Source organism: Dermacentor silvarum, chromosome 1 (genome assembly GCF_013339745.2).
Source record: "Dermacentor silvarum isolate Dsil-2018 chromosome 1, BIME_Dsil_1.4, whole genome shotgun sequence".
NCBI lineage: Eukaryota > Metazoa > Arthropoda > Arachnida > Ixodida > Ixodidae > Dermacentor > Dermacentor silvarum.
In genome coordinates, this window is record NC_051154.1 from 122,863,053 (window position 1) to 122,888,998 (window position 25,946).

Genomic DNA, 25,946 nt, shown 5'->3' on the forward strand with positions numbered 1-25,946 from the left:
TGTTCGCTGAGAATAAGGCCGACCTATTTGACATTCCAGATGGGTAATCTACCAATCTATTCTAATGTTGTTTCTCTTTTGTGTCCCTTTAATAAAACGTGCCTAGCATGTTTTAGCAACCAATTAGCAGTACTATTTCCCTGACTTTGTAGTTTGACTGTTGTTCATCACATAGACTTGCAAAAAGAAGTTTCTAATGTCTCGTTACTGATTCTCTCTCAGGCAAAGTTTTCAGCTTTCAAGTTGAGAGAGCTCCAGTTGTTTGTATCTACAGCCATGAGCAAAAGTATGTGGACTGTGGATTTCTGGAAGAAGGCAAACTTTCTAGCGATATAGGCATGTAGTTTCAAATCTGAGGGTGTAGTGCAGTGCTTCATACAGCAAACCTATTTGTCAATTTTAGGCTATATGCCTAGACGGCAAATAAATTGTGCTTTTTTAAATGGAAAATGTAGTCCACATACTCTTGCTCACATGTGTAAGCTAAGGTTGTACTGAACACACCCGTGGCATGCAGAGCAGCATTTAGAAAAGCACTGTTAGCACACGGGTGCACAACGCATTGCGGTGCCCAACTTTCATTGTCAGGTGCGAGTGATAGAGCACACACTTTTGTCAAGTCTTGATTGCCGCAGCATCTCTCGTGTTTAGTAATTATTGAGTGAATGCTATAGAAACAGTAGTCAAATCAAACTATGCTGCACTGACTCATCCTTTGTACGTGTTTAAAGTAGCATGCCATGTATGTAATATGCTACCTGCAGCAGTGACAGATTTTAGCAGTGCACAGTGTGTGACTGTACATGGTGCTGTATGCAGAGCTGAGGCCAAGGAGCATTCCCGACTACATCTAAAAAAAAAAAAAAATGAAATGCTTAAATGTCATATAACACACGTGCTCACCAGTACCCATGCTATCTTGAAGGGCAACTCCGGCATATTTAAGCATATTAGGATATTATCATTTGCTCAGAGACAGTTGACAAGAACGTTATTGAAAGGTCCTGAGGAAAAAGAGACTCGTCAATAATTTGAAATAAACCAAAGAACGGGGTGCCGAAACCGATACGGGCAGCTGCTTTGTGAGACGTCTGCGATGAGTCGATGACGTCAGAACCTACACAGCCGTAATGTAAACTCTCAGAACGCATTCTAAACACGCAGTACACGTGGTGCTAGCGCGAGAAAAGCGACGTTGACAATGTCTTCTGACGACACGGGGCACTTATCTAGCTCTTTCGAACTAGACAGCGGCAGTTTCAGCGACAATATTAGCGCTGAAGGATTGCCGTTTGCTTTTGACCTACCTCCGTGCAAAGCAGCTGACGTGCCCCAAACTCAATGAACTGTGATTCGGCAAGACAAAGGGTAGGCGTCGGTTATCACGTTTGCTTCTTCTTTCGCACCAAGTTATTTGCAGTAATGATTGCTATCGCCTCAACAGTTTGGTGTTGCGAGCCCAAAAGCTTCCCTCAAGTAGACGCCGTCTTTATAGCATCCCGGAGTGAAGTGAACAGAGCATACACACGCGTTTTTATTTGGGGACCAGTCGGCGCGCCGAACAGCACAAAGCCACTTCTCCCGAAGAGTGCTGTTGGAAGGAAACCTGTAATAACAGACACCCTTCGTCTTTGCTGCTGTGTTCTTGCAACCGTCAACACAACACCAGCATCCACCCATCGCTTTACTGCCTACAATGACTGCAAACCGAAGAAGAATGCTTGCAGCGACGAGTGTCTGTCAAAACGGGGATCGTCGGCCGGCGTCCCGATGAAAAAGGAACGCGCTTCGTCATCTGCTGGGCGAGGTGGCGCTGTAAATTCGCATGTCACAAGAACAGGGTGGCCAAGTGGCCAGTAAAGAGTAAATTCGCAGGCAAGAGATGGGAACATGCCACCACTCTTTAAAATTCATTTGCAGAAAAACTAAGTGACGTAGTCGTATCGTTTGGCACAGATAATCAGAGGGCCAAAGAGAACATGTGTTCAAAATCTTATTGAGATCAGTGAACATCGAAAAATTGCCAGAGGTACCCTTTAATGAGAATGTACCAGTTCTTTTGGTTTGATAGAAAGACGGGTCATTTTATGTAGTGATACTGTAGTGTATGTGTACCATATTGAATAGCAATGTTTGTGTGAAATGCATTTTTGCATGCACCATCGAATGCATTTCGCATTTCGATGGTGAAATGCAAAAACACCCGTGTACTTAGATTTAGGTGCACTTTAAAGAACCCTAGGTGGTCCAAATTATTCCAGTCCCCCACTATGGCGTGCCTCAAAATCAGATCGTGGTTTTGGCACATAAAACCCCATAATTAAAATTAAATATTGGATATTAATTAGTGCATAGATAAACTAGCATACTTGTACCTTTTTTACAAATGTAATGAAAATCACACAATGTGCTTTTATTGTTTGAATTGGCTTGAAATAATGAGGGCCTATATATTGTAGCGTTCCATTTCATTTTCCATTATGATCATGTGTTGTGCCGAGGGGCCGACAAAGTAATCTTGTGCCAACAGGAGAGCCATGCAGGTGAAAATCTCACAGTAATGCTTTCAGAGAAAAGAAATGAGGTAGCAATCAGTTTTTGAAATGCCCATAACTGAAAGTGACACATGCATCAGTGACGAAGTTAAAGTGCAGAAGTGCGGACAAGAGCATGTGGCAGTAAACTAGGCGAAGTGGGAGTGCCATTCTGGACATTTTCAAATTCTGCAATGGCAACATTTTGTGCCAGTCGGAGAGACCATAGCAGCCCTGTGGGCCAATGAGAACTGACAAGATGGCAAATTTGACAGTATGGCAGAATTTGAGTCTCCAGAATACCACCCTGGGAATACTTCTAAACCACCACGGTGGCAGCCACCATAGAGCATGAAAAATCAGTTCTGCCAGTAGCAGGGGTGGGACCCCTGCACCAATTGCGCCATTTTGATACAAATGCAGATTCCTGCGCCAAACACAGAAAATTGACCGAAATTGTGCCACGCTGCTCCAGAACAGCTTCGGCATGTGTGCTCCGGCAGTGGCCGTGAACAGCGAAGTGATTCGTTCCCCGAAAAAGAATGCGTCCGTTCACATTCCACAGATTACGCGACGGCGCCTCCCACACAGTTTCTCGTGATTTTCGTCCTTTTAACATTGGACTTTTCGGCGGATCCGGCAAGTGGCCGGTGAACGCGCGGCCACTCCTGGATGTTGTCACTGCTGTTGGAACGGCCAGGGCAGCTGCATTTAGAGTGTACTAGACTACAATTGAATGGGCCGAGCGGCGCGGCGCGCTGCTGCGGGTTCAGTGAACGGGCATCTCCGTCCTCAGGGCCAGTATACCGTAAAAATATGCCGATCTGTTTGTATGCCCATATGGGCGAGGCCTGAGCCATTTTAACATTTCGCGAAGGGCTAATGGTAGATTTGAAATAAAAAGTCGCAGTTTCGCACGAAAGGCGAAGCATCGATTGCGATATAGCAAATTAGTCAATAGCTATATGAAGTAAGGATAGTAGTTTTATCATCCGTATAAACTTGCAAACATTCGCTTACTAACTAAATTAACAAGCATGGTGTCACACGCGCACAAGAAAACATGAACACATTTCACTCGATGACCGCGGGAACTCTCTGTCAAAGCACTGGAGTGAGGATGCACGGCAGCAGCAGTGAGCAAATTGACCTCTTGTTTCAACGCGAATTAAGCGGCGAAAACACAGGGCGCCCGAAGCTATGAGCACTCGCACTCTGTCCCCATTGCAGATCGTTTTCAAGATAGGGTTCGCGCTGCGGCGCCATACGCGGCAGCCGTTGGAGAATGCCCCACCTCCCTCTCCTCCCCCACACGGTGCCTTGCGCGTGACCGAAGACGGCGCGCTTCCTCCCCACTTTCCACCCTTGCGTGTGCTAGATTTAGAAGCCATCGTCGGCTCACCCTCGCACTCTTTCACTCGCACATACAGCATACGGCGCATGGCAACGATGTTATTGCCCCTGGACTTTATAAAGAACATCACGATGACAGCAGAAATGCACCTGGAGTGTCCATATAATTGCTATCACAATAAAGACAGATTGGAATAGTTTTAAGTTATACCAGCCCAGAGTTGATTGCGACTCTCTGGGTCATCATCATCATCATCATGACCCAGATGACTCTCTTGAGTATGCGGTGACAAATGGTGACCCAGAAATTATGTTAGCGCGTCGATTGGACATCATAATTTAAGAGCATTTTCTGCTATTGTCATGAGCATTGGCACGAGAATATGTAGTTCGATTGTAGTTCCACCTATGTTTTCAGCTTTACACGAAAACATGCGCCGTGCTGCCGCTCGACCCACTCTTCAATATTCTGCTATGCTACAAAGCGTGCTTCTACTGTGCGCTTTGTGCTGGTTTATTCTCTGTTTCATCTCGGTTTCGAAGTGCGCTGCCACATTCCAATATTCCACCAAAATTTAGATTGGCCTACTCCAAACTGCTCCAAAATAAAATTCACTGTGCTGCAAGCTGCTCCAAAATGCAATTTTCTCTGCGCCAAGCTGCTCCATAATGCAATTTTACTTTCTCCAAAAGTTGCTCCAAAATGACTTTGGGCAGTCCCACCCCTGCAGTAGTCAAGGGGCAGCAGCATATTAATTTTTTTTTTTTTTTATATAGTCGCAGGAGGGTTGCAGCACCCCCAGAGTGACACTAGGCAGCATTTTGTTCCGAAAAGACGTGTCTTTCCGTACATTCTGTTCCTACCATACATGTGCGTCCAGGACCATTTGGGACTTGTTTCCATCATTGTAAATGTACAGCAATGACCCTTAAAAGGTTGGCTATGGTGTAACATGTTTTTGCTTTGTCTTGGCCCCCCCCTTCCCCCCTTTCGTCGCATATATATATCTGGGTTTTTTTTTTTTTTTTTTTTTTTGAAAGGTCATCAGTGTTGCATATTTGGTTTCAGTGTACAGTGTCTGCATTTGCAGTATACTCAGCAAATCACTTCTGTAAGGAATGTGCCACAAGCAGTTTTGTCACCTGTAGCTAAACCTTATCACTTTTGCAGTGTTAATCTATTCAAAGTGTTAGTTCCTCATTTCAGTAAAGCATACTTCTTCCTTTGGACAGCAGCTGTTCGTGCTTCGTGAATTTTGTAAAATGCACATATGAAAAGCTAGAAAATTGTGCTAGGAGTTGAGGTGTGCAGATCACTGAAATCAAAGCTGTCTGCTCTTGAGCTTTTAATTATGCAGAATGACTTGCAGTTTATGAAATAATAATGTGTAAAAATTAATTGGACCTTTTTGTATTGTATGAATATGGTATGGGAGTTTTCTGGTAGTGTAGCCACCCTGTTGCAATGTGAGAAGTTGCCCTTTCTTGTGTTTGCATCCTGCCTCTTCTCTTCTTTTTATGGTATGGTAATTTAGATTTTATGTTGTTAATAAATGTGTGTAGCCTAAACTCAAACTTTGTTGATGACTGTATGTGTTGGGGCCTCTTTCTTAAAACACAGAAAGGCAGTTGTCCTGGCAGTTTGTCAGCTGGTGGCAGTCATAGCCAAGCACGAATGCCAAAGGAGACCATGGACAGAGCTGCAACAGCTCTTGAGTGCACTGATGCACAGCAAGAACATAGACGAATGCACGGTCAGTGCAACGAGTCCCCCCCTTTTTTTCCCTCATCTTTATTTGTGTTACCTTTGTTTTGATTACCTAAGGTTAGTAAATTATGATAAACATTCTTAAAACGGTAGCAGTCTTTGAGTGAACAACATGACTTTCTGTATGCTTTGTTACCTTTTTCTTTTGCTTCTTTGCATTTTAATTTAAGCAGTCATCTTATTCAAAGTGTTTTTGTTTATATTATCATGTCAGCACCTCATCTGAAGTAGCAAGCCCTGCATATAGCAGGGCTAACAGCTTAATCTCTCTCTCTTTCTCTCTGTCTGTCTCTCATTTTTAAACTATAACAATTTTTGTTTTACACTGAAGCTTGCCACTGAGGCATATGCTAATGAAAAGTCTCATATTTGGCTGATGTAACCAACAGGACCACCAATTAGTTCACAAACGTGTAAACTTGGTATGCCTTAGCACTATCTTGTAGACTTGGCTGCCAATATACCATATTTGCACAAATATAATGGAAGTTTCTTTCTCAGTATAACCAGCCTGCGAAAGCACCTTGCGTTATATTCTGGGCCACGACACGAGCCTCCCGCCTCTTGCCTTCACACACCTTTCGGCAGTCTACACTTAGACAATGTTAATAACTGTTATGACTAGCATTTATATATTTAATTAGAATGTCTTGAGGGGCTAGTTGGTTCATTCTAAAGACTAATTGCTAAATGCGCATCATTGGGAAGCAGGACGCCACACAAGAAGAGACACACAGAACGATTGAGCGCAGATTACCAAGTTGGTAGTTTGCACTCAATTTCCTCGACCAGGCATGGCGCGTGGCGGTGGCCACTGGAGTCCTAGACTAAGGATCTCCACCTCTGGCCCCCTTAACCCTATTTTTCCTATATAAAGTTATTCTCTCTCTCTTGTGCTATGCTTTTAGCTATGCATTTAGCAATCAGTTATTTATATGTTTCATTGCCTGAATTTTCTGTGTGAAAGAACATTTTGCCCCATATGTGTACCTACCAAGTTTAAAAGCCGTAAATCTGGCCTATAAATGTAATCTCTGTGGCAGTGACTATGTATAGAAGCGCTGGGCAGTATCGAAGATACATGTATGTTAGATACTCTTTGGGTATCTTGTATCTGTATCACGATACGTCTGGCACAACGTGTTTCAGTATCTGTATTTCCGGTACATAAAAGAATGTATTGTGTATCTTAATGTACAAGATACTGTTATCGCAACATCACCGTGCAAAACTATAAACATTGGCTGAACTTCGCTTCTCGGGCTGATACTGCTGCCACTAAGACACCTGAATAAAACTAAAGGCAGCGACATGCTTTTATCTTTCCGCCAGAGCCCTCCAGCGAGGGCAGGCAATGAGGTCTGCGCAACCCTATTGGTGGAGCAGAGTTACGTGGTGGCACTCGCGCCGTCTCGACAAAAACAATATTTCTTACTGTTGCAAATAATCAGGTAATCGGAGCTATAAGTGGCAGTAGTGTGAATAGTAGTGATGTCCTGTGATGCTTTGTGCCACTACAATACGTATGAAACGTTTTTGGGCTGCACAAGTTTTCTCATAGAAGAAAAATCGTAAAAGGATTGCACGTTAATGAATATATCGCAACCAAACGCTTTACGCCAGCAGTTAAGTAGAATATGAAAGGTCATTGCATCTTTATGTGCTCTCTGTATACACGATGCGTCACAAAAAATGTCGCTACCAGCGTTGTTGCTGCTGTACACCTGTCCGGTAGCCTGGTATTCTGTAAACGGTAATACATTTATGGACAAGGTAAAACTCCACAGTGGTATTTGCGCCATCCTGCAGAGGCTTCTTATTGACGCTCTTGTAATTAGATGGCGACCTGCTAGCTGGTCTGCTAGCTGGATGGCAAGCAGAGCAGCAAATCCCATCATTTACAAAAGCTGCGAGCAAAACTGCTGACAGCGTAGCATATAAAGAGCTTTCATGTTAAGCAGCTAAAGCAACCCTAATAAATTGTTTCGGAATGAAAATATTATACTTTGAGCAAGAAAAACAAAAATTTTGAGATACTAACAGGCATTTTACTCAAGTGAAGCAAGGTTGGTCGGAGTTAAATTTCGAAGCAAACATTTTTGTGCATATGCGTTTGCTGCTACATTATGTAGATCTATAATAAGAAATTTGCTAAATCGAAGTATCTTAATACCTCTGTCAAGCGGGCAAGTGCACTTACGGGGAGTGCACTTCGGGACTTTGAGTGACACTTTAGGCTACGCGGTTCTAAACGGGAAAACAGAGCGCGCTCGCAGTAAAAAAATTGGCGACAGACTACGAGCGCGTTTTGTGAAGATGTAGTATAAAAAGAAAAGTACTTCTAAAAAGTGATTGTTTTACGTTGTATTATTAATAAACACAAACTTAATCTATGTTTTTTCAACTAAAAACGAAAAGATTTTTTATTATAAGAGTGTGGAAAGTCAATGCCGGCCAAGAAAAATGCCTAGCCAATCCAGAACGACATATCGGCGTGCGACAAGGCGGCATTTGATCCTGCTAGAACAGAATATGAGCGCTTTTTAGGCTATTATTTGTGCGCAAGAGCTGTTCAACCACTAAAATGAACTTCTGTGTCCTTTTTTTATGCATTACATTTTGTACCATTGAAACCGCTGGCGGCGAGGCTACGCACTCGGCCAGCAAAGTGCGTTCCGTGAACGCACTTCGACCGGAGTACACTCTTCTGCGAGTGACACTCCACTTGCGACTTTTAGATTTGGCAAAGTGCACTTAAACCGAGTGACACTCTCCATAAGTGCACTTAACTTGCCCGCTTGACAGGGGTATAAGATACAAATGGAAAGTATCGTATCGGATACATTAATTGCGGTAGTATCTTGTAGATCTGTATCTCAAATACTTGTTGCCTGAGTATCTTGTATGGTACCATGATACAGTTGCTAAATATCTTTGCCCAGCCCTGTATAAAAGGCTGGCCACTGATGTTACAAGAACATTTAAAGCCCATCAGATACCTATAAAAGTGTGTACTAATAGGAAAAGGTGACGGGTTCAACCTGCTTGACCCTGCCCAAGAGACTGTTAAATGCAAGGTAGTAGAGCTTGTGTAGTGCTAAGGGAGCATTGGAATCACTGTGTCCCCCTCTCAATTACTTCAGTATGACTGTTTTGTTCTGAATATTTCACATACATTTTAATTCATCAAGTAAGGGAATGAACTCTGCTATTGAAGAAAAAAAAGAAACTTGTTCTATGTCTGTGGCTCCAGCATGAAGTGCTCTGCATAGCATGAGAATGTCAGCAGTGCAGTTAGGGCATGCAGCCTGAAGAAGTGCACTAAAGACACAGAAAAAAAAATGGAATTACAAATAAAAACATTTATGGAAATCTACTTTATTTACTCCTATAAAATCACCTTTTTTTTTAACAAATTGGCACTAAGTCTAGGGATGGTTCGTTTTGCAGGGTAAATATTTCAGCAAATTTTTTTTCCGTGGCCACTATTAAAGGGGCCCTGAATTGCCCTTCGGGCATGGTGAAAAAACACAGTCCGCAGATAGGATACGCTGCTGTGAACATCTCAGCCAAATTTTGCAGTCGTGCGCAGCGCTTGGATCTTGCAAGGCAGCGCGAAGTCGCCTTACTCTCAAACGCTCTCTTCTCAACAGAAGCCTGCGCCTCACTCTTTTCTGGATGCTTTATTTTATAATATGGCAGATTCCCATGTGCGGCTGCTATTGGCCAATAGCTGACATCAATCGAGAAGGGTGTTTCTATCAGTCTGCTTCTTTCTTCTGTTACAGTGTACATTTAGTGACACAGTTTAACTCTTTCCCTTTCATGGGAAAAATGGGTGTTTTTTTTCTAGGTTACGGCAGATTTTTTTTCTGCAGGAACTACCACACTTAAAATTTTATGTAATACATTTTTTTAAAAAGCAGCATGAATGCACTTTTCACGCATAAAAGTTTTATTAACAAGATGTATGTCATAAAAAGATATAACTTGCCAAAATCAAGATTGTGGATAAAATTGAACAAAGTTTGTAAAGACACGCTTGGATCTACTAAGAAAGAAATGTCACAAAAATTATGAGATATACAAAATGTATTGCCATCTAATAATCACTATTTCCACGAAAAATCTGAATTTTTTCATTGAACAGGTATTCCGCTACAAAAATTTAACTGCAGGCCCTACAGTTGAGCCTGCCGGGCTGAGGCCGCCGATGTTCCGGACTGGTTTCCAATATGTGGCATAAAGTAATTAACTAAGATGTTCATTATTCAATTTTTGTTAATTAGTTGAGTATGTGTTTCGATTTCTTGTGCCACTAATGTCCGCCTCTTTGAATAACCCAGCTCACCAATAAGAATTATGCTACCTGCCACAGGCGATTTTTTAAAAATTCCATAAAGCTTCATTTTGAACACCCTGTATACATTAATAGGAGGCCTTACCTCGGTGCCAACGCAGATTTTTCTATTAAAATACAAACAAAACCCAGAAAGGCTTTCATTAGACAACTGCTGAACTGACTTGATTGAAGTTTGTTGAATTTGAGAGAAAGCTGAATTATACTGACTGTAGCAAGCAGAATTGTAATTTAGGGCTTTGTGCTTTTAACAAAAATTATGAAAGCCGGCAAGTTTCAAAATAATCCGCCTTTTTCATTTTCCTGTGCTGCCCTCTGCCGCACGCCGCTGGAAACGTTTTGGTAGGGTGCCGGGGCTTTCGCTGGTTGATTTGTGTACCTGCGCCCATGTTGAGCGCATCAGTTGTGCGTTTCGTGGATCGCGAATAATTATTAATGACTTTTCCGGGGCACCATGTCGTTCCTGGAAGCCACGTAGCACTCACCAACTATACAGGGTGTTTCAGCGAACACTTTCAAAATTTATTTAAGGTTGCCTGTGGCAGATAGCCCAATTCTAGTTAATGAGCTGGTCTACTCGAAGAGGCGGACACTACTTGCACAAAAATTGAAATGCATACTCGACTAATTAACAAAAATTCACTAATTAAGTTTTAAACTAATTACCTGATGGCCCATATTGCAATTTACAAATTGTAGCCGTGGAGTTCGCAAGACGGATCCACCTAGCATTAATTCTCAGGTTGACACCAGTTTCGAGATATTAATTCCCGAACTTTGCGGAGAAATGCATTGGCGTTCCAGTTAATTTTGTGCTTCAATGCAAAAAGCGACGTTTTGTTAAGAACCTAACTGGAACGCCAATGCATTTCACCGCAAAGTTTGAGAATTAATATCTCGAAACTGGTGTCATCCCGAGAATTCATTCCAAGTGGATCCGCCTTGCGAACTCCACGGCTACAATTTGTAAATTGCAATATGGGCCATCAGGTAATTAGTTAAGAACTTAATTAGTGAATTTCTGTTAATTAGTCGAGTATGCATTTCAATTTTTGTGCAAGTAGTGTCCGCCTCTTCGAGTAGACCAGCTCATTAACTAGAATTGGGCTATCTGCCACAGGCAACCTTAAATAAATTTTGAAAGTGATCGCTGAAACACCCTGTGTATATATATATATATATATATATATATATATATATATATATAGGGTGAGCTGGCCTGAGTGCGCTGTTTTGTTTACACTGCTCCGTCTGCCGTAGCGGCTGCTTTGGAGTTTGTTGTCGCTGACTTCTGCACTTGCACCTCACTTTTTTTTTTTTTAATTCATTTTACACATTCTTTAGACAATTCGCATAAATAAAAAGTCTTCGAGCGCGCAGCCCTCCGCGTCGGATTGAGCAAAGTGGGGCACTTGTTTACATCGACATCTACAGCCACAGATAGTTGTTAGTGTCGAATATTGGGGAAAAGGTGCATCGTTGATATGAAATAATGTAAAAACGTAGAATAAAACACGCATATCTGCGCATATGAGCCGCGTTGTTTCACCGTGAGACTAGTCAGTACGAGCGGCTGAGCCACTTAAACGGCGAGTGTGATCCAGTTACATATATCGGGTTGTTAATTTATTACTGATTCTCGTTTTTCTTTAACTTCATCATACATATAGTTTGCGCGTGTCCTAAAGCATTATTAGAGAAAACTGTGCTCGCATAAGCGCTCATTGAAAGGCCGTATTGTTCTCCCGTGAAAACGCGGATGACATCGCTGACACCGTTGATATATGACTAAGCGAGGCGGTTGTTTATGCTGCTGCACCAAATGTACCGCCTCTTGTTTCGCGTTTGACGCATAGGTAAACAGTACATCTCAGGAATTGAGAAATGTGTCAGCATGACAACACGTAAAGACCCACCCATCTGCGTTGCGAATGCGACCAGCAGCCTACGGGAACGGTGACGTATATACAGATGTTGGCACAGCCGTTGGGCAGAGCGCTCTGTTCCCGCTTGCAACTTATTGTGTACGTGCCGTACGAAGCGAAGAGTAGTTTATTTCAAATCGCTAAGGCCAGAACTGAACTATAAAAGCAGTTTCCTTCGTCCTAGCTGCTAAATTTTCAGTTCAAGTCTGCCGGCAGCGGGTGCACTAACTCGACGGCGCCAAGCCTAACCTTCGCTGAACAGGATCAACATTGGCTCAAACCTTATGCGCACGGCTTGCGAGAGTTGAATCTTGTGCATTTCAACTTAATAGGCATGTTATAACTCACTTTGAGCGCGATTAATTACATGTACAAACGAAGGCGCTGCGGCTATCGCGTTATCGTATCAATTCGACGGCCAATCGAGCGGGGTTCGGTCGAACGATGGTGGGAATCCTTATTTTATCGGAGCCGTCAACAAGAAATCCCGTCGCAGTACGACAACTCGCGCTCGTCCGTTGCGTCTTCAAGGCCTGGTATGATAAAATCGTCTGAGCGACGCACTGTGCTGAATTGTCGGCCAATCGTTGGCGTGAGCGTCTTGTCGGTCTCATATATCATCCCAGTGTTACCGCGCCAGACTTCACAAGTGCGTGAAGTCAGGCACACGCTGCCACTAGCAGCATGCGAAGACCGACGCTGCAAGAAGTCTTCGCCAGCAATGTGATGTTTTTAAGTGTCGTCCAAGTGTAACGCAGGGGTTTATCGATAAATTTACTATTGTAGCCATCAATGCAAGGCGGCAACGTGGTTCCCTGTGCAGTCCGGACGAAGCCCTCGCCGCTTTCTGTTTTAAAGTGGAGTTTGTCTTATGCTACGTACGTTTTCAGTACCGTACCGACGAGCTACCAGTGGAGTTTTAATGCGGTACACAGTACGAGTGTTTGCAGTAGCGCGCTTCCGAGTGTTTTTTTTTTTTTTTTTTTTTTTTTTTTTTTTTTTTTCGGAGGACTTTCGCCTGAGATGGGGCCGCGCGTGCGACCCTTCCAAAACGTTTCACGACTAATCCGCCAGGGCAGGGTGCATGCGCCGTCGGGCCGCGAAAAAGGTGGATTGAAGCTCAAAGTTTACAAATTCGAAACTTTGCATCAAACATAGCTATCACAGTTCTGTAAACTGTACCTGGTAGAGCAGCTGAAGGAAACCAGTGTTATATAGGAATTTACAGATTATTTGAAATTGTTACAATGTTTACAGGCAGTTTTCAAAAGTACTACTCACTAATTAGTGGTATGGTATATTTCTGAGTGGTGTTTAATACACCAATTTTGTGTGGTGTAGATGTCTTAATAGGTGCATCTTACATAATTGTGATATGTTATTTTATTTATTTTTTTTTGCTGGGTTACAGAGTTGTAAACTTGAGCCTTTATTGTTTTGGTATTTGCTAGTTTACCCTATTTTTCTATGTATAAGACTTTTTTTTCTGAATTTTTCGTTGGTGCGTCTCTTACATACTTTTTTTATTTTTTCCGGAAAAATTGCCGTCAAAATTGGATCCGGTGTTATAGCCACATGAAGCGCGCTAGTTGACTTAATTGCTACGGGTTCTGTGCGCGATATCGAGGTACCGGGTTCTTCTCGTGCGTGATCGAGTTCCCGAGCGCAGTGCGAGAAGGACAGAGCAGCAACGCAAGCAGCGGCAGGCTGACCGTGAGTTGATCAACCCCGACGTCGTCGCATCTGCAGATCGCTGGCAAGACACGGCGCCGTGCGCGCCGCTGCGCAAACTACGCAGTTGCTACGGGAGTACAAGAGTACAAGCCGCCCCCCCCCCCCCCCCCCTCCTGTGCTGCCTTCCCACTTTCCTCCCTTGTGTGCGATTCAGCTCACCGTCGCACGCTTTCACTCACACATACGGCACGCGGGGACGATGTTGTCGCCCTTGGACTTAATACGGAGCATTGCAGCAACCACGACGGCGGAAATGCGCCTGGAGTTGAAATATATATGGCACCCATATGCTTTGTGCGTGACCCGAGTTCACAGAGTGAAACGTCACTGGAATTTTTTTCAATCACTTACTGAACGAACAGGTGCGTCTTATACACCGGTGTGACTTACATACGTTTTTTCTTTTTTTTTTCCCCCGGGCAAAACTGCCGTTTTAAAGGGGGTGCATAGCCCGGAAAATACGGTAAACAATTTTTATATAAAAAATTGATGGCATACATCAGAAACCTACTCTCCCCAGTCAGTAGATTTTGTCTTTTTTTATATACAATAAACATCACCAAATTCGGCGGACTGGCTGCCAGGCAAAACGATTCCCCTGTTCCCATGTACTTAGATAGAAGCTACTGAGGTAAAGCTTCCTTTTAAGATTAGCTAGGTTAGTAGCTTATATTTCTGCAATTGGAAGTAGGTTATTCTCATCATAATCAAAGACTGTACATTCCCACATCTGCTCTCTCTAACATCATAGGTTCTGGCAGCATCTGCATATTGTTTAGTAGTGAAGACTCAAGTACATTGCATTCAAAACTAAGCAACTCAACCCAGAAACCGTAATGGGCTTTTCCTTAGCAGAAAGGACACAAAATACACAGAAATGTGCACTGCTGTTTAAGTGTAAAATTGAAAAAATAGAAATTTGCCCTTTATTTTGCTTGCTAGTAAACATTTCCCTTCCAAGAAATGCAGGTGTAACTTTAAGGAATATGTTTTTTTTTATACTTATTTAAGAGTTCCCATTAGTGTGCCTTTAAACAGTTCTGACTCTCGGAGGACTGCAGAAACTGGAAACAATCATCGAAGAGCCCTTGCTTTCTAACCATGAAAATTGTATTGGCAAACACATACTTGAATGGTTTGTAGCTGTAAACCTTTTTCATAGCGAGGAGGAAACTACTCGCAACCCAGCTCACCGTGTGCATTGCCGAGCTGCTTTCCTCTTCTCTGGCTTGTGTGTTCCAGCATCAGTGTGCTTGCATTACCTTGTGTCAGCAGGACGTGTAGCATTTCAAAGCCACTCTAGCTCATATTCAGTGTTTGTTTTGCTATGTGGGGTCGTTCAAGGTCCATAGGAAACCACTGTGCCATTGTGGGCTCCACAAGCAACTATCAAAAGGGTAAAAAAACTGGTAGACGAAGCTTGCGGGCTTCACAACCATCCTTGGCAGGTTAAGAATTGAAGCACTTCCCTATTAAAGAGCTCAGTGGTGCCCTTGGATTGCCATTGTAAACAGAAAAGGATTCATGCCTACAGCATGTGTGACGTGAGAGTGGAGGGCTCTTCACGTGTGGTGATGCATGGTAATGCATTCGAAATTCCGATGTTTTCACTTTTAGCACATAGTAATATAACTGCATTTTCTGAATTCACGCACAGATAGCCATATGCTGAAGTCCCATTTGTTTAGACACCGAGTTTCATTAACTACTGTGACACCGTTGCATCACGAACAAGTTTGAATGGGAAGGCTCGTAGTGGTTGTGTCATACCGCTGTCTCATAATGTTAAAAAGACACATACCCATTTTTCAGTCAGTCTGAAAGCCTACTTCTGCAGCTTGTTTTTACTTGCCTCTTTTTTTTTGTGTGTGTGTGTGTGTGTTCCTTTTTTCTTGTTTATGGCATAACGAGGGTCTCGAAAATCTCTCTGGCTTCATTAAAAATTTCTCACTCTGACCTTATGAACAAGTCAGGAAAGCACTAACAACAAATGCACTACTGCATGCTTGCAGAATGTCAATAATGAACAAGCTAACACTCCATTTACAACCTTCTGCTAAATGGAGCATTTATTTCTTCCACAAACGAGAGCACATGCCGGAAACAAGTATATTGAAGTGTACACGTGTATGGGGAATCCTTATTTTATTATGTCACGATGACGAAGTGTAGTTTTTCAGCAATCTGGACATTTAATAATATAACTTTAATGCTAAGCTACCGCAGGACGCTACTTGGCAGAAAATTGCATAGCAGAATGGATACCCTACCAGACGACAACATTTGCACGGTAGATCTCGTCAGAGGCAGTGTGATATATAGTTCAGTTAACAACTTCAGCAACACAACCATCATGCGAAAAAATACGAAAAAAAATTAGTTGGCCCTTCCACTCCGTAAAGATGGTTAACCAGCAAAGCTGAAACGTGCGGCCCCGATGTTTATCACAATCCCGAGGGTTCATTAAAGTATTTCTCAATTATGAGATTGCACACACGTTTGGCTGCGATGGAGAGAATGACGTCACTGACAGTATGCCCGCAGTCTGCCGTTGTCGCTTGCTTTCGATGTCTCGAGTTTGCTTGGGGGCGTGGTTAGCAGCATTCGCCCACCATTGCCGCTTGCGATTCTTCGTAATTAAATTTCTTCAAAATTAGATCTGTCCGCTACATAAGTTGATGAATGGCTCATACCCCCTTAAGCAATGGCTCATACCCCCGTAAACGCGGCCTCCCCATTACAACGACAGAAGAGAAGTCAAATTCTACGCTGGAATGATGAGCGGCAACGCAGTCAGCTGTGGAATAAGATGACGAACTTGGGAGCAGTGGCACGAGCACGTGCCGAACACAAGCACGAGCGCAACCCGAGGGTCGCCAACGAGCCAGCTATGGAAGAAGACGACGACGCTCAAGCCAATGCTGATGATGATAGTTTTCTGTACACAGGCGATTTGACCTAGCCATATACAATTTCACCTAGACATATAAAGCTTTGCTTTAAAGATTGTCATTTTGCAGCTCGGAGGACTTTTCTCGCACTACCAAAGAACCGCTGCAGCCAGAAGCTAGGTTGTGCCACTTTCTCAAGATAATGACGACGCCCAAATTAAAAGGTGTATACTAGTTGCACCCAAATGAAACCTGGGAAAATATTTAACTGTTCCTTCTAATTGAAATGTAGAAATGTTGAGGAATAGAGCAATAAAAGTGGAAGAAAAGCCAACTTGTCACAGGTGGGAGCTAAATCCACACCTACCGCATTACACGTGTAGTCATACCATTGAGCTACCATGGCAGCCATGCTATTGTACACTTTCTTAGGGCTAATCAGGGCTAAACGTGTACGAGATTAGCCCTGTGGGTGTTAGCCAGTGCCACTCATGGCCATGGCAGCAGATGTGGAACATACTTTCAACCCCATGCATCACATAGTATATGAACTAAAGGGCAGACAGCTGGCTAATAAACCTGCATATGCTACTTCATGGCATCAAGGATACCTAATTCGAGACCTTCGCTGTGAGGGCCCCTCATTACGTACATGGGAAAGGAGAAATCGTTTTTATCGCCAACCATTGTACTAAAATTGATTAGGTTTGTTACATTTAAAAGAAGTTGAAATCTAGTGGCTGTTGAAAGCGGATTTTTCATTTAGGCCATTGATTTTTTAATAAAGGCTTGTGCAACATTGCAAAATTTTTAAAAACAATACTACCAAGTTTACAACTCTGTAGCTCTGCAGTGAAAAACAATATCACAATTCTGAGAAGTGCATTAACTTATTCAGATGCCAATTAGTTGTGTCGATGGAAAACTTACTTTCACCTCATTTCTTTTAGCTGCAGAATAAATTAAGAGTTTTCAGTTCTATAGTGCTTTTTGTCAAGTTAACAGAATGTGGACTCCATGCAAAAACTCGCTGCAGGAACATCAGATATGCGAACATCAACCATCTCGTGTCTACCAGGCTTGAAAAGCACCGATCCAGCCACTTGAAAATTGTGACTGGCACACCACATTGTGAACCCGCTACATGCAATGACATACTCGCACCAAGCAACATACCCAGCCATCTACCTTCATACTCGTTTTACTAAATCAATTTGCCGGTGTCATTCAAATTTCTAGCACTACAGTAAAACCTCGTTACAAGCGACACACAAGGGAACCAGAAGACATTTCTCTTGTAACTAAGGTCTCTTGTAACTAAGAATTCTAAACACACTGAGGAGTTGAACTAGATCACTTTATTATCAGCATCAAAGTGTGTTTAAACACATCTACTGGAAATTGCACAGGATAGCTTAAAAAAGCCATTCATAATAGTTTCTTTTTAGTGACTACAGATTGTATTAGCTTCCTTCCAAACTTCACTTTGCAAGCCTTCCTGTTGCTCGCAATACCTTTGAAGTGCTCTTAGATGTTCGTCAGCCTCAACTGCCGACATGGAAATCCAACTCAATGGTACTCTGTCGCAGAGTCAATGTGGGAGCGCGACAGTGATTATAAAAGCATAATGACAGAAAGTTGTGTGCAATGTGTAGTTGCAACCATGCGAGGAAGGACATCTGGCTGTGTAATGGAACAGCGTTGAGCCAATGGAATGAAAATTGCAATGTGTACCATTTGGTTCGACGTTGGCCACGTTGCGTGAGCGTGTCTGGCTTGTGTCTCTTCTAAATAGTGAAGAATTTACTCTAGGGACCTAAAAAAAGTTGCGCTTAGTAACCGAATGTCTATTGTAACCATGTCTCTTGTATGCGATGTTGTTAATATGGCGAACATAGGAAAACCAACCAAACCATTTTCAAATGTCTCTTCTAACCGACTGTCTCTTGTAACCGTGTCTCTTGTAAGGAGGTTTTACTGTATTTCAATGAGAAGCATTTCAAGATGTACGGGGAACATTTTAAATATCCTTACTTTAATCAATTCCTTTGCTGTTGATGCACTATCATGGTGTACACAGCCATGTACATAGCATCTGAAAGGTTAAGTAATACATTCAAAGCGGACAATATTGCTATAATATCGACCCCTGTAAAATATATTACTAATTTGTCAATAGGACTTTTGCAAAACTCTTGTGAACATTGTAACAAATCCACATAAAGAGTAAATTAATATAGTACCAAATTTGTCCGCTTTAGATGCTCTAACAGACAACTGATGGATGGAAAATGACTAATGTACAATTTAGGGGCTGTAATGCGTATATTTTTTAAATCGTGAAGTTTGAGGGATAACGTGTCATTGCATCATGATTTTGAATATCCCCAAGCGAGTTGTATGCTTTAGTCTGTTCATATATGTATTGCCCCTCATGGAATACAGTTACTGGAGGCATAGACATCACCAGCCACGTTGGGGACACCATCTTGTGGTGCAGAGTTTAAAACTATTATTGCATTGGCCACCCATATTCTAGTTAGCTGCTGGTGTAAAGTGTCATTAGCATGCAGTCCTTTCTTATTCTTCAACAAGGGCATTAATGTAGTACCAAACATTTCTAATGCGTTATAGTTTTACTAGCATTACAGGCTGTTTCTGCTAGCATACCGTCCTCATCTCCGGTAACCCAGTATTTTGTGAAGAGTAATATGTAGACAGACAAGCTAAAACCTTCTAGTATGGAAACGTGACAGCATAAATATATAAAGTTTTTCTTGACTCGGAGCAGGGGAAATCGGGAGGATATTGTTTAACAAGTTGCGTCTGTCACATTGTGTTTTTTTGCCGGTTGTTTTGCTTGCCTCTCCCCCCCCCCCCCTTTTTTTTTTGCGCTCTCAAGAGATACACTATAGGCAGTAATAATAAAGCTGTGTTACCACCTTATCATACTGCTCCAGACTGCTTTATGTTTGATATTTGTGCAGATGCTGCACAAATATCAAACAGTATATCAAATATCAAACACAAGTATACCACACTGCACACTGTGGTATACAAGCATTGCTTGTATACCAACTAAAAGTTATCTCCCAAGTATACCAGATGTACCCATAGAAGTTCTAAAGCCATTGAAACTGGTGCACTAGAATATTACTACAACGTATTTCAGTTTAACAAAATCTGGGATGTAACACACTTTTTTCACATATTAATCTTCATTCCACTGCATGTATCTTTTCTTGCAATCTAGCAAAGAAATTTTGTTTTGCAGTATTGCTTTAATGAAGTCCATCTGCACACATCACATGCATGTATCTGAAGCTTGTGTCAAGCAAAAGATAAGAAAACATTGCCTAAATCAGATTTTCTCATTTGGTATAGAACCTTCTTTGTACAGACATTGGCAGTGTACAGTGAGAAATTCTGATCACCATGCAAAAGACAGAATACACTGCTGTGCCGTCTTTCATGCCAATATGAAAACCACACTGGGCACACATCATTCATGCTTGTAGATATTGTCCCAAACACATCAACGGCCAGTCTGTACAGGAAAACTCCAGGCAGTGGTAATCTATCTTGCCAGCGCTTCAGTGATGATGAAAGGTACTCGTGTCTTGGTGTCATCATACCATGGTGTTGTCATTGTTATTGCGAATGACATTATGGTGATCGCAATCATAACACCTTCGTAAACAAACAAGACTTAGTATTGGTGTAGCCATCGCGGTAGCTCAGTGGCTATGACATTGCGCTGCTGAAGACAAGGTCGCAGATTTGATCCTAGTCATGGCGGCTGCATTCTGATGGGGGCAGGATGCAAAAACACTTGTGTATGCACACAGTTGTGTGCACGTTAAAAAACCCAGGTAGTCAAAATTGATTCCGAGTCCCTGACTACAGTGCAACTCATAATCAGATCTTGGTTTTGGCGCTTAAGACCCCACAATTTAAATTGCAGTGCTTTGTTGTGATGCTGATGTGTACGGATAGCACTATCGTATGGCAGCTCTTAGCACTATGCACAGTTTGTGTTAAACGGCCCCTCACCAGGCCACATAGCAAGTTTTCATTATAGGCTGGAAGAGACATGCCCTCTCGGCCAATTGGTGCATTAATAGCTGAGAGAGAAATATTTTGGTGCCGGCGAACCCATGATTTCAAGAGGCAAGCGTCACTGCCAACAAGGACACGCTCTCCACTTTCCCCGTCTATCCTTTGCGAGCGAAATTCGTGACGCATACGTCATGGGCCCTGCCTTCTTTTTTTTTTCTCTCTCTCTCTCACTCCCTCTCACTTTTTTGCTGTGCGGTGCACTTCTGCTGATAGTTGCGCGCAGCGTACAATTTTGCACACTGTGCACGAGAACACCTGCCTAGCGGTATAAGTCGGTGCTACACGAACACTGAAGCAGACGAAAGTGGAGCACAGAGCATGATCGCGTCTTGAAACATGGTAAAAAATGACATAGTTTCACTCTCGGCGCTCGCGACTGCACAATGTGGGAACAAGCAGGCAAAACGGAAGTACATCTCTGTTGCTGCGGTGCGAAGTTAAACAAAACACTCAGACATTCAGTTTGTGTGTTTTATTGTTTCTCTAAGCTCTAAATGGCCAGACCTGATGAGGGGCCCATTAAAGATTTGCACACTGTGCAATGCCATCATACATGCCAGTGCTTTTGATTCTGCAGCTGTTGCTGGAGTTCCTCGCTCAATTTTCTTAAGAGGTAGCTTGAAATGATGGTATCCACCAAAACTGCTCTAAGAACATGTAAAGTAATATGTATTTTTTGGACATGGAAAGTTTGATTTAACAAAGTTGCAAGTGCTACTTTGTTATACTGAGGTTTGAGTGTATTTGATTAAATTGAAGTTCTGATTTTGTCAAAGATATGTGACAGTTCTGGAAGGTACAGGTTCATACTGCATTGATCCATAAATTGAAAGAACTTTGAAGTGTGTGTGCCACATGCACGCACACACAAGAAAGCTGTCTTTTTATTTAGATATGCAAGAACAGTTCATAAAGAAGAGGAAAATAGAATATTTGTCAGCCTATTCTCTCTCATTAATCACACACTATATTACAGTGTTTGTAATTGAGTGTTGCACATTATGACATTGTGATCATCTTTCTTTTTACCACAGCTGGGCTTCCACATGGCTAGTGTCATTTCTTCTGTGGCACCAGAAGTATTCTCAAATCACTTTAAGCCACTTTTCAAGTTATTTGGCGATTGTTTGCAAAGCTGTGGTGATGACCAGATCTGCTTCTATGTGATCAAGTAAGTTGGCTCTTACTTTTCAGGTTATTCCAGCTTTGTATACGTGCACCAGCTTAATTTTTATATTTGGCTGTTTCTCCTTTGCTAGGTCTATGACAGCATTAGTGAGCTCCATTGGCACTGATGATGCTGTGAGTATCACGTATCTGTTTAACTTGGTGCTTTACTTCTTCGTTAGCCTGTGTTTGCCTGTTTAAAATGCCAGTACGCTTACTTAAGTTAAAATTATTGCTTTGTCTGAAGTTTTACATGGTCCAAACCCAAGCGCATCTGTTTAGAACTGAATGCAGGTAGCTGGTTTAATGTATTGTGAAGAGCAAACCTCAAAAATATCCTGAAGGCAATTTGAAAATGTCCTTCTTCACCTCCCGCCCAGCCTCCTGCTGTTGTGTGAGAATGGCAATGGCAGTGTTCTCTAGCAAAATTGCCACGTGACTGGCCACTCGAAGCACTTTGCATGTATTCGCAGGCTTCTTTCTCGGAAAAACACTTTTATGTAGCACGTATTGAGCAACAGAAAGCTGTATCGGGAGTTTGTCATGTTGCTCTACAATTTTCTCATTGACACTTTTCATTCAGTTATAATATTTGAAAAGGTGATTAATTAATTAAGACTAAATATGCAATTAGATGGAATGCAAAAAAATAATCTGAGTATCTCCAAGCAATGGCAAACAACATTACCTTGGTTCTGTCCAGCTGTGTGGCATTTGCATATTTTTAAATCTTGTTGCATGATAGTTGGGACACCCTGTATAATATCAAAGTGGTTCTGGTCATACATATACCCACCTAAGCATGATTGGGTGTGTGTTTGTATAATTATTATGGTATATAACATTATTATTATTATTATTATTATTATTATTATTATTATTATTATTATTATTATTATTCATGTTGCTGTCCCTAGGAGTTTAAATTAACATTAATGTCAGTTCATTTTAGTACTGCTTTTTTCATTCCCCAACAGAACTGTTTCCAAGTGCTAATCCCCTATGTCATGGAAGTTATCCGAAGACTAGCAAGTTCAAGTGAGGTGAGTACGAGATTCTTATGAATGCATTAGTCATGGTTCTGAAAGGTAAAAATGCAGTGTGCGCAAAAGTTCTTATCTAAACTGCCTTTGTGGCTACAGCTTTCCGTGGTCTGTTTTTTTCTTTTTTTTTCTTCTTTGTCCTGTTCAGTACTTTTGTGCTTGTAAAATATTTTACTTTTCTAGCACTAGTTAATTTAGTCTATCAGCACTTCCATGCCATGTGCTATAATATTCATTGCCTGTGATATTCCTGCATGGAAAGTTTACTTTCTCTAGTAAGTTGAAAGGAAAACATTGTCTTCCTATTTTCTACTTCTTAGCACAGAAACAAAGACAAAACAAACAAGTCAAGACACACACAAGTGCTACGGAGTTTTTGTGCTAAGAACTAGAAAATATGTCACACGAATAAGGCCGAAACTCAAGCCTTGCAATTTGTCTTCCTAGTTTTTCTTAAATGTGAGTGAAAGTGTGATTTTTTCATTTCTTCTTATGTAACCAGGACAAGGCAGTAGAAGCATTGGAACTTTTTGATGAACTGATTGACTCTGAGATCGCCATCCTTCTGCCACATATTAGGCCACTGATCAAGTTGTGCCTGGAGGTACGTCCTTCTATAAGAGGGTGGCTTCTAGTATAGCATTCATGTTTGTTCTTGTTTTTACCATGTAAATTATTGCATGCCTGTTTAACTTTTCACTGCCCCAAATATAAATGTACACAATACTCATTCAATGCATTGGTTTCAGTAGCTTTGTGCGGGTGCAGCAATACCTTCTTACGTTAAAATTGTAGGATTGGGTTGCCTATACTCCTCTCTTCAATACTGTGTTAAAATAGTTCAGTCCATTATCTAATAATCATAGAACAGGGCATTATGTGAAAATTTACTGTTAACAGTAACGATTTCTAACTTCACTGCCAGATATGCATGCAGCCTGCAGGCTGCATGCTGATCTGCTGATAAAAGAATATTCGTGCAGGTGCATATGGCACCTCACATGTGCATTAACAGAAGTATATAATGCTGTATTAGTAGTGTACACCCTGAGCAGTGTCTTAACTTAGACGACGCACTGGCATGCTAAGGATGTGTTATGGATATCCGTATTGGGATGTTATGGACATCCTAAGGATGTACCAAAAGGATCCTGAAAGGCTCCCAAGTGAAACACCGAAAGATGTCCGATGGATGGCCCAGTTAGGCCTCTTTTTTTTTTTAGATGTCATTGAGACATTAATCGGACGTATAATCCTGGAGAAAGACTCAGTCTGGATGTTATTAATCACTTGTTTTTTGATGCTACCCTGTGGCAAATTTCCAAGCCTGTAATGTGTCATGCAGAGGCACTGTGAAAGTTTCAATGCTCTATTGCAACTGTCTGTAATACAAGATGTCATTTAGTAACTACAGTAAAACCCCGGTGATACGAACCTGGCTGGTACGAATTTCGGTGTGATACGAATTCGTAACATTCCCCGGCCGAAATACATTGCTCGCAATACGAAAAAAATCGGCTCTTCCGAACGTGTTGCCGCGCCGCTACGGATCATACGAACGCGTGAGCAACAGCGGCGGCGGCCGAGCCAGCGGGGCCACGGGCACAGATAAGCCGGCACAGCGGGATCTGGGCGGGATCCAAAGTCGCCAAGCAACCGACTACGTCACGCGGCTGCGCAATATCTCATTGATCCCCACATCGAGCGGACCGGACCACATCACAGCCTAGCCAATGCATAGCGAGAAATTAGACGAGGACCAATGCTGCAACGACGACCGCGGCGCAGCCCGGACGGCCAAAACGCTCCCTGCACTCGACTTGCTCAGGCGTTCAGTGACGTGCGAAAACATTCCCAAGAACACGTGCGCGCACTTATACGCCTTTCAGAAGGCGATCGTTGATGATTTGGACAAGAAGAAAACGTCCCGTTGATACGTTTTTAAGGGACCGCGAAAAAAAAAGAGAGAGAAAAAAAAAAGCCGCAGTTTCGCCCGAAAGTGAAGCAATGGAAACGCAGCAGCAGCAGCGAGCGAATTTACCTTTGCGCTGTCTCTCGCTTCAACGCGAACTAAACGTCGAAGGCACAGCGCATACGAAGTTACTGGCACTAGGTGCACTTTGTCAACATCGCAGATCATTTTGACGATAAGGTCCGCGCGGGCGCGCACTATGCGCACGTCGCAGATTGCTTTCAGGATACGGCAGTAACGGCACCCGCGTGGGTGCGTCGTATCTGCAACGTGTCGGTCGCTTGTTGCAATGTACAAGCTGGTTGCACCGATAAATTTACGTGACCGCCACATTCAAACGCAACGTAACATGCCGGTACATTATAGATTGGCGAAGTAACACGGGGAACGCCCGGTTATTCGAACGCGAAAGCATTTGCGATGGTTAATTCGAACATACCGCGCACCGACAATGCTCTCAGCAGCGCGCCAAATCACGTGGCGGCTCCTCCGAACGGCATTGCTCCGACACCACCAGTGAGCAAAAGCTTATGCGAGACCCCTCAACGCCGCGCGGAGAAAAAAAAAGAAAGAACCGCAGCGTCACGCCAAGGTCGCCATTTCTGCGTGGCACTGGAAAACGCGTGTACGTGCCGACGTCTCAGCCAACGCTGCGGCTGAAGCGCGGAGGGAAGCAACGGCGGAAGCCCAGTTCGGCCAACGCTCGCTTCAATAGCAGAAACCGAAACTTCAGGGAGCGGGCTGAGCGGCGCCGGGCCGGCGGGAGCGGCGGACGCGCACGGAGACAGTCGAAGGTGAGGGGGCTACGAGGGTGTTGAGAGGAAGGGCGAGGGGAGGCCAAACCGCTTCCCTGCCGCTCTCCTCCCTCACCTACGACGGTCCCAGCATAGACAAGTGTTGCCTACAGGCAGCACACCATTAGATTTTTTTTTTTTTAGCCAAGTTTCAGCTTTGAGTACAGACTTTCTGGTTAAATGTCTTCGGCCAACACTGAATGATGGACTTGCCTTATTAGTGTGTGGCCATACGCCTGTCATAGTTGAATGAAATCAATAATTGGACATCTCATTTGGTCGGCAA

The 25,946-nt window shown here is 42.8% G+C and overlaps 1 protein-coding gene across 7 annotated transcripts in view; it reads left to right on the forward strand.

The window, feature by feature from the left end:
* The window catches only part of LOC119435958 (importin-4), a 175,526-nt gene that overhangs the window by 21,825 nt on the left and 127,755 nt on the right, over positions 1 to 25,946 (forward strand). For all 7 annotated transcript variants that reach the window (XM_049673006.1, XM_049672998.1, XM_049673013.1 and 4 more), the window contains exons 5-9: positions 5,509 to 5,641; positions 21,719 to 21,855; positions 21,944 to 21,986; positions 22,829 to 22,894; positions 23,397 to 23,498. In XM_049673006.1, the coding sequence (XP_049528963.1) occupies positions 5,509 to 5,641; positions 21,719 to 21,855; positions 21,944 to 21,986; positions 22,829 to 22,894; positions 23,397 to 23,498 (481 nt within the window). The remainder of the gene's footprint in view (positions 1 to 5,508; positions 5,642 to 21,718; positions 21,856 to 21,943; positions 21,987 to 22,828; positions 22,895 to 23,396; positions 23,499 to 25,946) is intronic.